Genomic DNA, 12,689 nt, shown 5'->3' with positions numbered 1-12,689 from the left:
GAGGCAAGGTTTCCCTTGACTAAATCCATGTTGGCTTTCTCTCATTTTGTTGTTTATAATAGTCTCTACCATTTTGCCTAGCACCGACATCAGATTCACCGGTGTATAATTTCCTGGATCACCTCTAGAAACCCTTTTTAAAAATTGGCATCACATCGACTACCCTCAGTCTTTTAATACTATGCTGGATTTTAAAGAAAAATTACTAACATTAGTTCTTCAAGTTAATTTTTCAATTCTATCAGCACTCTGGGATGTATACCATCCGTTCCAGGCGATTTGCTATTGTTCAATTTGTCAATTTGACCCATTACATCATCCAGTGTTACAGATATTTTATGTAAACTTGTAAGCTATGCCTAGCATGTGTAAGTAACTATAATTCTGCATATTTCTGTATGGGCCTCTTCACTTGTAAATCACCTAGAACCTGTACTGGATAAGTGCAATACAATTAGATTAGATGTTATTTCTTGAGCTATAAAGTAGAAATGTACAAATATACAGTATACTGTTTATTTTCTCCATAAACATAATTTTGACCTAACAAAGCTGACCTCTCCCAATATTCACAATACTACAGATAAGAAGTCATCCATGGTCACACCAACCTAGGAGCATCTGACCTCAGGGACTACAAACACATATGCACTCATAAAGAGAACATTGTCTTATTATAGGTGTACCATTGCAGGACCTGGAAAACTGGCAACCATATGTGTCACCAACATTAATGATGGCAGTACAGGAGTGGATAAGCAGCTTAGTAGCTAGAGCAGACGGAACCTGAAAAAAAACAGGGTTTAAATCCCACTTACATTCCTTATGATTATGGGCCATTCACCCCCCCAAATTCTGTATATGGTGACTTGTGTGCACAAATCAGTGTGCACAATTAACAAGCCTAACTGGTACCGATATTGGCAATTAACGCTTCATAAATGACAATAATTGCCACTGCACAACTTGGCCGGCATATTCTATAAAGTGCCGCATGCCAGTTCATGTGAAAAACTGAAAAGGGGGGCCAGGGTAAAAGCATGGGTGGATTGTGGGCACTCTTAAACGTTAGGTGCACTGTTATAGCATACGCCCAATCTGTGCACAAGTTAGGTGCAGGTATTGAGGCCTGGTTTTCCTTGGGCTAAATGGATGTACCTAAAAGTTATGTGACACACTGGCTCTTAGTGTGATTTTATTAGGTGTGTGCACCTTTTATAGAATTGCATTAAGTGCCTTTCTAGTCAGCATCAATTTTGGGGGGCATTATATGAAAAGGGATGAGCAAATTCACACCTTAGTAATGTTTAGGATTATTGCAGATAGCTTCCTGGGATCTGTGAGAGCCAAAACTTAGTGCTGAGGAAGTCTCTGGGCACCTCCTGTCTCTCCTGCAGAGAAGGATGCTGGGTTGGGGAAAACTCTATTTAAGCCCGCTTTACAACACCGGGGGGGGGGGGGGGGGTTGTTCCAAAGCTGAAAATTTTTGCAGACATCCAGAATCAGCAAAAACAGTACATGAAACGCCAAACAAACCAAGAAACAGTCTAGAAACGTTCTCAGTCCAGCCTCCACAGAAATAAAACGAGCAAAGAAATACGCTATCCAAACCCCGTCAAATGACTTGTCTTAATGTCTTCAGTGCGCATCAGCAATAGGACGAAGTGGAAGGGGAAGAGCCCGTCACCGCCTACGATCTGGGAAAGCGAAAGCAAAAGACTTACGACTTGAAGCCGAGACGCCGCCCGGCTGACTGAACGGAAGCGACCAACGCCGGAGCACGCGGACAGAGCCAGCATCCTCACCATCTCCGGGAGTGGCACGCGCACCCCCCCCACAGCAGCTCGCGGGCAGATGCGAGGCGCGAGCGTCCCTCCTCTGCGAGGACAATGAGCCAAACCGAGGCTCCTGGGCTCGGGCTCGTGGCGCTGCTACTCTTGGCCTTCTCGACAGGTAAAGCGCCCTAATAGAAGCAGCAACTTTGCGCAGTAAGACGGCTTGACACGGTGTAGCGCCGGCCACTCTCTTCTCGCAGGACTTGGGGGGGCGCGTTCAGGATTTCAAACGTCTCGAGACAGGAAGTCATTCAGGAGATCTTGGAAAAAGTTGCTTGATGTCACTAAGCATCCATAGGAGTCTCAAGATCTAACCAAGGGCTCCTTTTATTAAGGTGCATTAGGGCCTTAACGCACGGAATAGCGCACGCTACATTGTCACGCGCGCTAGACCTTAACGCCAGCATTGAGCTGACGTTATTCTAGAGGCGTACCGCAAGGCATGCAGTAATTTCGTGCGTGCGCTAAAAACGCTAGCGCACCTTAGTAAAAGGAGCCCCAAGTGTCATGTGTATGTGCAGGCAACAGAATTTTATTCAGAGTCTGCATATGTGAAGAGTATGTCAGCAATGCAAAAGACCATCACTCACCAGTTGTCACCAGTTAAATGGCCAGGGCGCTACACGACAAGACGTTTCTAGCTTCCCTGCACTTTCTGCTTTGTAGAATTGGTAGCAGTGTGTTGGCTGCCGATGACCCCTGAACTAGTACAGAGCAGATGAAAAATCATTGCTACGCACACCTATCATCAACCCAGGGCAAAAGTTGTATAGTCAGCCAGGACCCCCTCCTCACTAGCTTCCAGGGTAAAATTAACGCTTTGGTGGGCCACATTTGCAATATAAACCCGTCCTAAAACAACTACAACTTGCACCTCGGTGGTTTTGGCTTTAGAGGAAAACTGCCAGAGAAGGAAGTGCTTTGTGGACTGTAGGATAATGCACAGGGAGTAAAGAGAATAGACATACCTCTTCAGTGGTGATGGTAGTTTTGGTCCATCCTCATTCTTTCTGTTAGCATCTGACTTTTCAGGGCAAAAAAATCTGCCTTGGGAGCTATTGAATTAGCAAATCTGAGAGGGCCTGCCTTAAACATTTAGTGGTTCATTAAAAAAAAACAAAAAACCAACACGTTCATAAAGTGGCCTAAATCGGTACTTGGATGATCAAAAAGCCAACCGATAATCAAAGCTGGTTTTAGATGTATCTAAACACAGTTTAAGCCTTTACCCTGCCTCTAAACGCCTAGGGCGAAAAGTATTTTTAGAGGAGGGGAAGGGGCAGGAGGTGGGCCGACATAGACTTAGTCATACAGCAAGTATAACCAAAACTTTACAAGGTTGCCCAGTTGGAACTTATGCATTTTGACTTAAACCAAGTCAAAACAGGTATAAGTTCCAAATAGGGGCCGCTGAGCCGATCGTGGCTGCCGTGATCAGCTCAGCAGCCCCAGCAACCTACCCACCCCTCACCGCAACAATCATGGCAGGAGAGATGCCCAATCTCTCCTATCGCGATATACCCCCCCTCTCCAAATCCCAATACTGGCAGAAGGCACCCCCCCCCATGACTCCCCCTACTGAGACAATACCGGCAGGAGGGAGCCCAACCCCTCCTTGCCACTGTACCCCCCACAACCGCCTCCCCCTGAACCCCCAATTGTCCCATGACCCCCCACCACCCCCTCAACTTACTGAGTCCCAAGCCCGTCCGCCCCGCCCTCCTCCGAATGGTGGGCCTAGGGCCTGATTGGCCCAGGCGCCTAAGGTCTCGCCCATAGGAAAGGCATTAGGTGCCTGGGCCAACCAGAATTAGCCCAGTTGCCTTAGGCAGCAGTTCTGGGAGGGGATCTCGATCGCAGCAAGAGAGATTAGTGGGGGGGGGGAATTCTGTAACCGGTGTTGTTTTTGACAGACACCGGTTACAGAATCCAGCTTTTAGGCGGACTGGCACCTCCTTCACCTAAAAGGTCTTGTTTTGGGAGTTTGGGACTTGGGAAATTTTTGGTTGATAATGTATTCTAAGGTTAGACGTAGTGGTGGTCGGGCAATTAAACTGCTGAACGTAGAGGTAGACCTATCTAAAAAAAAAACTCATTTTGGACGGTTTTTTTTTTGAGAATGGACATTTTCCCTGCTGCTACTTTCATTGTTTAGGGCCTCAGGCCAAAAGGGGGCTTAGATGTTTGTTTTTTTATTATGCCTTTCTTGGGCTCTAGGCATGTGTTGATCCTGCCCTTCTAGCTCTACTCCATGTTGGGCTGTAAATAGGGATGGGTAAGAGGAGCACAACTAGCGAGAACACCGCACACTAAAGGACAGAGGAAAAAGATCAGGCCTAGTGTCCACCTAGCACAGCATAATTTGGGAGATGGCAGGCAAACAGCCTCAACTTTCCCTTCCCTATCAAGTTTCATGTTTATTAAATACTTGATATGTCGTTCCAATTTGGTTATACTTTTTGCAGACTCTTCCGTTGTATTTATTGTCTGAATATGTGGCTAAGTTGTATGCTTTCGTCTGGCGTTTTTTTGTTTTTTTTTGGGGGGGGGGGTAGGCAGGCAAGGATGCGGTTTTCCATGATTGGTGGGGGGGCTGGAGGAGAGGGGTCTTGGGGCTACCGGATATCAAGGTGTTCAATATGAGCTGCCTGAGACAATTGGGAGACTGGCTTGGGGAGACTGAGATTTTCTCTCCCTTGTCTACGGAGTATGCATATAGTGCCCCTCTTCATCTTTTGTATGTTTTGCAGGCTCAGAATAGGGAATTTCCAGGCCATCTAAAGTTGTGCCTGACGATTCGATCCTTGAGAGGGTTGTGGCTAACCCTGGCACATTGGATAATTTTTTCACCTTATAGTAGCTGCTTGCTCCCCATAGGTGGTAATGGGGGCTTTCCTCCCCAACTCCCTCCCCTATTATGGTTTTTCCTCCAGGGCTTGCGGCTTGGGCCCTTGGTCACACAAAGGATCCCTGGTGATATAGCAATTCTAGCAGGTTGCCGTCAGCCGCAGCTGCACGTTCCCTCTGCTGTGGTCCCGCCTCTCCTCTGACATCATGTCCTGTTTTGGTCTGGAAAGGACCACAGCAGAGGGAACATGCAGCCTGCTAGAATCGCTACATCACCAGCAATCCTCTGCAGGCCGTAATTAGTTTTTTTTAGCAAAGTTAAGTAAATAGATAACGAATAGCTGTATGAAAGAATAAATAGAAATCTTAGTTCATCCCTAAAGTGGCTTTATCAGGTTTTTGTGCAACACTTTGAAGTTTAAAATGTACATATTGTACCTCACTGCAGATGCTGACATAAAACTGAAGATGAGTGGAAGTCCTTTGCAAATTACTTTTTCTGAAAACATAGCCGTGGAGTGTCTGCTGTTGGATTACAGTGATAGTCCGAAATTGAGTTCTACAAAATTGGGAGTACGTTGGAAGTTTGGCGACATTGACATTATTTCTTATAAAGCAGGAATTTTTGATAAACACTGGGACAATGCAAACATGTCTGAAGAGGACCTCCTAAGGAAAAACATGACCCTACAGCTGCAAAATGTGTCAGTTCGGCATGAGGGAACCTATACCTGTGAAGTACTTATAGCTCCAAATCACAAAGCGTCAGGGAGTGTTACGCTAATAGTTTCAGGTGAGAATATAACTGAATAATATGTTGGGAAGATTTTTGTTTAGTTATAACATTTTTAGCCTGAAAACAACACTCTAGGTTTCAAATCACAACTTTTGTTATCGATTGCGGAGGAGTGTGTGGCACAGTGGTTAGATCTACAGCCTCAGCACCCTGGGGTTGTGGGTTCAAACCCCGCGCTGCTCCTTGTGACCCTGGGCAAGTCACTTAATCCTCCATAGCCCCAGGTACGTTAGAAAGATTGTGAGCCCACCGGGACAGAGAGGGAAAAATGCTTGAGTACCTGATTGTAAAAACCGCTTAGATAACCTTGATAGGCGGTATATAAAAATCCTAATAAACTTGAAACTTGATAAAGAGAGGAAAAAGATCTCAGTATGCCTGCACTGATTAATGTCAATGACAACAATCGTTTTTTTAGCAGATCAAGCTTTTTTTTATCGATCAAAACCTCTCACTGTAATTTTCTTGTGCTCTAGTGCCAAAATTTTAAATCATATGTGAAAAGGTAATAAGTAATACGTCAAATGGTGCTGTTAAACACCCTCACTTATCTTTTAAGTGACTCACAGCTCAGCCCGACGGGACCCGTTTTGCCCAAACTTTGGCTTCTTCAAGGGGTCTTTGAGCGTGTGAGCAGCTCTTGTTATGCAACAAATTTCATTTAAAAATGGAGCTGAATGAATTTGTTGCATGACATGAGCTGCTCGCATGCTCAAAGCCCCTGAAGAAGCCAAATTAAAGCATCCTGTGACACTTGTCCTCATGTATGGCGCTATGTGCAGCAGCTTTCTGCCAGCTCAAAACGGGATAGGGACAGTAAAATATTTGACCAGAGGAGTAGAGAATGATATGGACAAATTTTCCCCATCCCTGCAGGAACTCAACTTCCCCATCCTGTCCCCGCGAGTTTTGTCGCTGTCCCTTTCCCTGTCCCATTCCTGTAAGCTCTGCCTTAACAGCATAAACTTCAAAACACTTATGACTTTAAAGTGTTTGAGGCTTGTGCAGATGAAGACGGAGCTTAGGCATTGGTGGAATGAGGCATTATGACATCACAATCTGAGCTCTAGAATGTTGCTACGTATGATTATAAAGTGTTTGAGGCTTGTGCAGATGAGGACGGAGCTTAGGCATTGGTGGGATGAGGCATTATGACATCACAATCTGAGATCTAGAATGTTGCTACTTAGGATTTTAAATTGTTTGAGGCTTGTGCAGATGAGGACGGAGCTCAGGCATTGGTGGAATGAGGCATTATGACATCACAATCTGAGCTCTAGAATGTTGCTACTTAGGATTTTAAAGGGTTTGAGGCTTGTGCAGATGAGGACAGAGCTTAGGCATTGGTGGAATGAGGCATTATGACATCACAATCTGAGCTCTAGAATGTTGCTACTTAGGATTTTAAAGGGTTTGAGGCTTGTGCAGATGAGGACGGAGCTCAGGCATTGGTGGAATGAGGCATTATGACATCACAATCTGAGCTCTAGAATGTTGCCACGTATGATTTTAAAGTGTTTGAGGCTTGTGCAGATGAGGACAAAGCTTAGGCATTGGTGGAATGAGGCATTATGACATCACAGTCTGAGCTCTAGAATGTTGCTACGTATGATTATAAAGTGTTTGAGGCTTGTGCAGATGAGGACAGAACTTGCAGGAATGGGGCAGGGGCAGGAAAAGAACTCACTGGGATGGGAAAATGAGTTCCCGCGGGGATGGGGCAAAATTTGTCCCCGTGTCATTTCATTCTCTACAGAGGAGCTCTGCTCTCCTAGACAAGTTTTCTTGTACCTAATTCCTCTATACAATGTTCTCTGCGCTAAAGCTGCTTTCTTCTGAAGACCATATTTCTGTTATGATGTATTCAGTCCTCTCTTGCCACTGGTCTGCTTTTGTTGCAGGTCTTGGTATGTTGGTGGGGACTTCAAATAACTTTTGAAGACTTTTCTTGTTTTTCCAGCTCGACCATTTGTGACTGTATCCTCACCTGAAAGTGTTGAAGTTGGCAGGGAAACAAGCTTGTGGTGCAGAGCAAATGGTTATTATGGTTCCGATATCCAACTTCATTGGATCAAAGTTAAAAACGGAAGGAGTGAATTAATCTCAGAAAACGTTTGCCAACAGGGACCTGTTGTGAACCTTGATGGTAGATATAACATTTCAGTTGAGGCCGTTGTAGAAACAGTGCAGGATGACATCGGAAGCCAGTACGCGTGTGTTGTGAAACACAGGTCTTTCTCTCCAGACCACATAGAAAATGCCAATTTCACAGTAAAAGGTAAGAAAAAAATATTTTTTTTTTTTTTTTTTTTTTTTTAATTATTACTCTCCCTCCCCCCCACACACACCAAAAAATATGCTTTAGAAATGCAAACTTTGACTTGAATTTGTCAGAGAGAATGCTCTAAAGTAGACCGTACTCTTTGATATTGCTGAACAGATAGAGCAGACTGTCATCGATATGATTTAACTCAAGAACACAAAACCTCAAACTGGCCTTCCTGTCTCCAACAAGTTCAACAAAAAAAAAAAAAAAAAAAAACTGTTCGAGTCCACCTTCGAATTTCAGGGGCTGAAAGTTTGGAATGCCCTACCTTTAAGTTTACATCAACTCCCCACCTATTACAAATTCAGGAAAATGCTAAAGCCATACCTCTTCTCTCTGTAATTAATTTGTGATCTAACCATGTAGGGCCCTAAAATCCTTACTGTAACTTCTACTGAACTTTCTGGTAATTCTTTTGTAAACCTCAATGATTCCAAGCTGAAATTTGCGGGGTATATGAAAACCTATCTTTTTTCAAAATACTTAATGAATTAAGTTAAACGATCCCTAGGTTATGCTATTTTTAATTTTTTGTTAACCGCATTGAACTTACGGTTATGCGGTTTATAAGTACAATGTTATGTTTTGTTATGTTATATTGCATTTATACCTTCTTGTGACATTGTAAACAGATAGCATGATGACGTCAAGAGGTATTAATGGGATGACAAGAAACACAAGGAAATGATTATGAGAAGAACCTGGACTGGAAGGAGTGGGGTTAATGAATATTTGAATAAAGCGGGATCTGGATTGGCCTAGTTTTTATTTTTATGATGTCTGCTCAAATATGAAGCCAGACCTTGCAGAATTTATTCCAGATCCAGATGTGCTCTAGAACAGTGTTTTTCAACCTTTTTATACCCGTGAACTGTCTTTAGTGCCCCCAGTGCCTCCTTCCTATGTCCCTCTCACTGCCTTCCATACTTTGTCCCACCCCTGAAGCTAGCCTGCCTGCCTGTCTACCTCCCTGGCCAAAGCCAGCCTGCTTGCCTACCTTCTTCCCTCCCTGCCGCGCACCCCCCCAAAAAAAAACTCCCTCCTTTCCCCGGTCCACTGCTATCTTACCGCCCTGCTGCTGCTAAAGCCGACACAAAGTCTTCTTTCTGACGTCAGAGAGGACGTTCTGGGCCAGCCAGGCAGTGATTGGCTGGCCCAGAACGTCCTCTCCGACATCAGAATTGACGTCGGAAAGAACCTGGAGCTTCCAATTCCCAGCCTGCCTGTTCTAGCTGTTAGACTATTCCTCTCCACTCCTACAGAATATATTAATTATCTAGAGATACTGTCACAGAACATCTGGCCTGCCCTTCATGAAATAACCTGCTTCTCAATAAGCAACATCAGATGTCATATTGCAAAGCTACAAAGTAACAAAGAGTGCCATTAATATATGGATCTGGAACGGCCGAGTTGCGCCCCTACAAACCCCCACTCTCCCCCATTACTCCCATACCCTGTAACTACCAAGCCCCTTCCTATCCTTAATGAACAAAGCTTTGAATAACTTTAGCAATAGTGATTACGGAAAAACAGCACATGGACACTTATTGGTGATAAAAACCAGGCCACAGCTTGTTTAATGGGAAAACAAATAAATAAGCAATGAACAATTGCTTCACTTCCCGAGCTACAAAACCTTACAATTTAATAAATACTGACTTGTAGTCCCCTGGCCCCACCAAGCCAGCTAGAGCCTAGGGGGTAGGCATGGACTTCCATGCCCCCATGAGGGTCACCCGACCCAAAGCATAACCACTCACCTGAGCTCGCTTCCCAATAACTGCTCATCTTCTGATGAGCCAAAACCTTGTAGCTCGGGATTACCACAGCTGCGACAGCCCCCAAGCACCACCTCCCTACCCAACCCAAAATGCAAAGGGAAGGATGGATGGGCGGGAAAGCTGCTTCCAAGGAACAGGGAAGAACCCTGTGCATCGGAGGTGAGTGATCTTTATACCCCCTTCCCATCATGCCCTGCTTCTCCTTCACCCTCCAATCAACTCACGCTGACTGGGGGGGGAAGCCAAGCTTCCCCTCTTGCCACCCTTATCCCAACCGCCCATCCCACATTCTTTACGAAGCTAATTCTCCATGGGTGACCAACTCAGGCCATCCAGCTCTTGGGCTCATTATTCTGTCTGCAACCTTCTTGCAACTTCTCAGCCAGGTAGGGTGCTGTGTTATATAAATCACCTGATTGTTAGTATTCAGCAGTTGACTGAAACAGATTTACAGTGGTTACAAAGCTGTGGAGGAATTGGAATATCACTGCCAAACCTGAGTGCACATTTTAATATTTGTTTAAAATAATCTTAAGTTCTGGGTGTACAGCAAGACCTTTGGACTTCACCTCCTTGTCTCATTCCTGACCACCTCGACAACCAGATATTATTTATTTATTAAAAAAAATTTGTCAACCGCCTATATCTAGGCGGCATTACAATAATAACATGCACAGGATATAACAAACAAGACTTTTTACAAACATCTTGAGTTACAGATGAATAATCGCATCTTAAATAGATCTTCACGGTATTCTTTAGCAAAGGATTAGTCCTCGCAGAAGAGGAATTGCAGTTGTGAGATTTATTCAAAAGTATCGGAGACCTGTCCTGTCCCCTTTTTTTTTTTAAATGTTTTTACCTTTTAGCACTGAGGTTCCCTGATGTAGGGGCACGAAATGTGAAAAATCACATCAGAACCTTAAAATTGAACTGTATTTCACAGAAATGTTTTGAACGTGTACAATAGTCAAGAGAACCCAAGTTATTTAATTAACAAATATGCGATGACTGGATGGAGAAGCTGTATATGGGGAGTATTCTCCGGGTATAGTCTCCAGCTCTCTGAGCATATGTATTTCTTAAGAGTGAATTTATGAAAAGTTTATATGCATATTTAAAACTTGTGCATATGTTAGGGAGTGTCTTTACTTTATTACATTGTGAGATTTATGGCAGGGTGATTTTTTTTCCCCCCTTTCTGATTTTATATTTCATTATTCTTTGTTTTAATCATAGGAAAGAAAGATGATATATCAACATACAGTGTCATTGGAATTGTTGCCGGTTGTCTTATATTTCTCATACTAGGTGTTATATTCTGTAACTGCTACAGAGGCTTCCATGAAGGTAAATGACTTTTATATTGGCAAAAGCAATCATTTCTCTCTTTAATATATGGGATTGAGATGAACAATGTGAAAAAATGCCTATTTTTTATTTGTTCTATTCCAGCCTCTCCTAAAGTTTCTGAAATAAAGGCGCTGTCCCGCTTTATACATAAAGAGAGGGCTAGACTGAAAATAGATGTGTCTGGCTTTACCTCTCCTACCATTCAGATCTCATGGTACAGGAATGACAATGAGAAGGTGATTAAGAGATGGAGGAAAATTGAGAAGGCCTTTCCTTGGAAGAGCAAGCACAGCCAAGAAGGCCATCAGTCTAGCGGCAGGCACAACTGGCAGGCAACGCTCTCTGATGCAACCAAGACAAGAGATGGGACATACTGCCTCTCCAGTGAGCTTGAATTTGAGCCCAACATCGAAGAAGGGCTTAGCACAGAAATTACGTGTGAAACAGTGTACAAAAAGGGTGCAAAACCAATAGTTAGAAGAATTACTATCAGCATAGAGGGGGGTAAGTTCACATTCATTTACATTTTATTAAAAGTGTAGTAGAACATAAGACTCCAAGGTCTGTGTCCCCCCCCCCCAATTGTGAGTTATGTTAGCTGTGGTAGATGGAAGGAGGGAGCTAGGTTTCCAACCTAGCATTTCTATGTGGCTCACCCCTAATGGATTATTTTAGAATCTTAAAATTTATTGATTTATTACCAGTTTGTAAAATAAAAACTAGATTGTTGGGTGTATAATCACTTGTTAGAAACATAGTATGCTGGTAGATAAGGAGCAAAAGGCCTATCATATTGTAATTAAAATCATTACAAACTCCAAGAAATAGGACTATGTAATGCTGCTCCTGAAAAATGCACATTGGCTGCCAATTTCTCACCGTATCTCTTATAAAATCGCCATTTTATCTTTCAAGATCCACCAGACAAATCTTTCTACTTATCTGGACAGACACTTAACTCCTTACACCTCCAGTAGAGCTTTATGATCATCCAATCAAAACCTCCTTTCAGTACCCTCTTTAAAAATCGTCAGCACAAGACGTAACAAAATATTTTCAATCACGGAACTCGCTTCCTACTTATCTGTATTAGATAGATTCAAGAGTTCCTCAAAACCTTTTCTTTATAAGGATGCGTTTGAAACTTAGAACTATTAATTTCAGCTTATCTAACCACCAGTGATATTTAACCATTAATTCCTATATACATAGGATCTGTAGCTCTTATCTTTCCCCCTTCCTTTCGTTTTACACCTTTTTTTGTATCTCTTTTCTTAAACCAGTTCTATCTCCTTTTCCTTTGTTTCCATGTGCCTGTGTTTTAAGTTTGTCTCTGTTCATACTTTTAACTTTGTTTCCCCATTATTTTTTTAATGTACATTGCTTAGAAATTTTTAAAAGCGTTTGATCAAATTTTAAATTAAACTTGAATCATCACCTCTTGCTAAGCATTACTCTCCCCCTCTGAGAGATCCTTGGCTCTCCTCCCATGTATTCTTACTCTGGCAGTTTTAATTTTCACCACCCCTTCTGTGAAAACATATTTCCTTAGATTACCAGAGTCTTCCCACTTCCACTTTTTCTCTGTGACCCCCTCATTCTGGAATACCCTTTTCATCGGAAGAGGCCTGCCTCTTGTTCATTTAATCCCTGGAACATATTTTTGACCAACTCAATCAGTTTTGCTCTGATTCCAACCTCTTTCTACATAGGGATCCTCTGTGTTTATCCTAGGTGATTTTGAATTT

General features: G+C 43.1%; 1 protein-coding gene and 1 long non-coding RNA gene across 2 annotated transcripts in view; one reads left to right on the top strand and one right to left on the bottom strand.

Moving 5' to 3' along the window:
* The window catches only part of LOC117352195, a 162,139-nt gene that overhangs the window by 117,250 nt on the left and 32,200 nt on the right, over window positions 1–12,689 (bottom strand). The window lies entirely within an intron of this gene.
* The window catches only part of LOC117352187, a 24,490-nt gene continuing 13,347 nt past the window's right edge, over window positions 1,547–12,689 (top strand). The window contains exons 1-5 of the mRNA XM_033928456.1: window positions 1,547–1,953; window positions 5,131–5,475; window positions 7,439–7,756; window positions 10,828–10,938; window positions 11,044–11,445. Coding sequence (XP_033784347.1) covers window positions 1,890–1,953; window positions 5,131–5,475; window positions 7,439–7,756; window positions 10,828–10,938; window positions 11,044–11,445 — 1,240 coding nt within the window. The 5' untranslated portion in view covers window positions 1,547–1,889. The remainder of the gene's footprint in view (window positions 1,954–5,130; window positions 5,476–7,438; window positions 7,757–10,827; window positions 10,939–11,043; window positions 11,446–12,689) is intronic.

The sequence above is a fragment of the Geotrypetes seraphini genome, chromosome 19 (assembly GCF_902459505.1).
Source record: "Geotrypetes seraphini chromosome 19, aGeoSer1.1, whole genome shotgun sequence".
NCBI lineage: Eukaryota > Metazoa > Chordata > Amphibia > Gymnophiona > Dermophiidae > Geotrypetes > Geotrypetes seraphini.
Note: the sequence above shows the minus strand (reverse complement) of the source record. Positions and strands in the feature narration are given on the sequence as shown.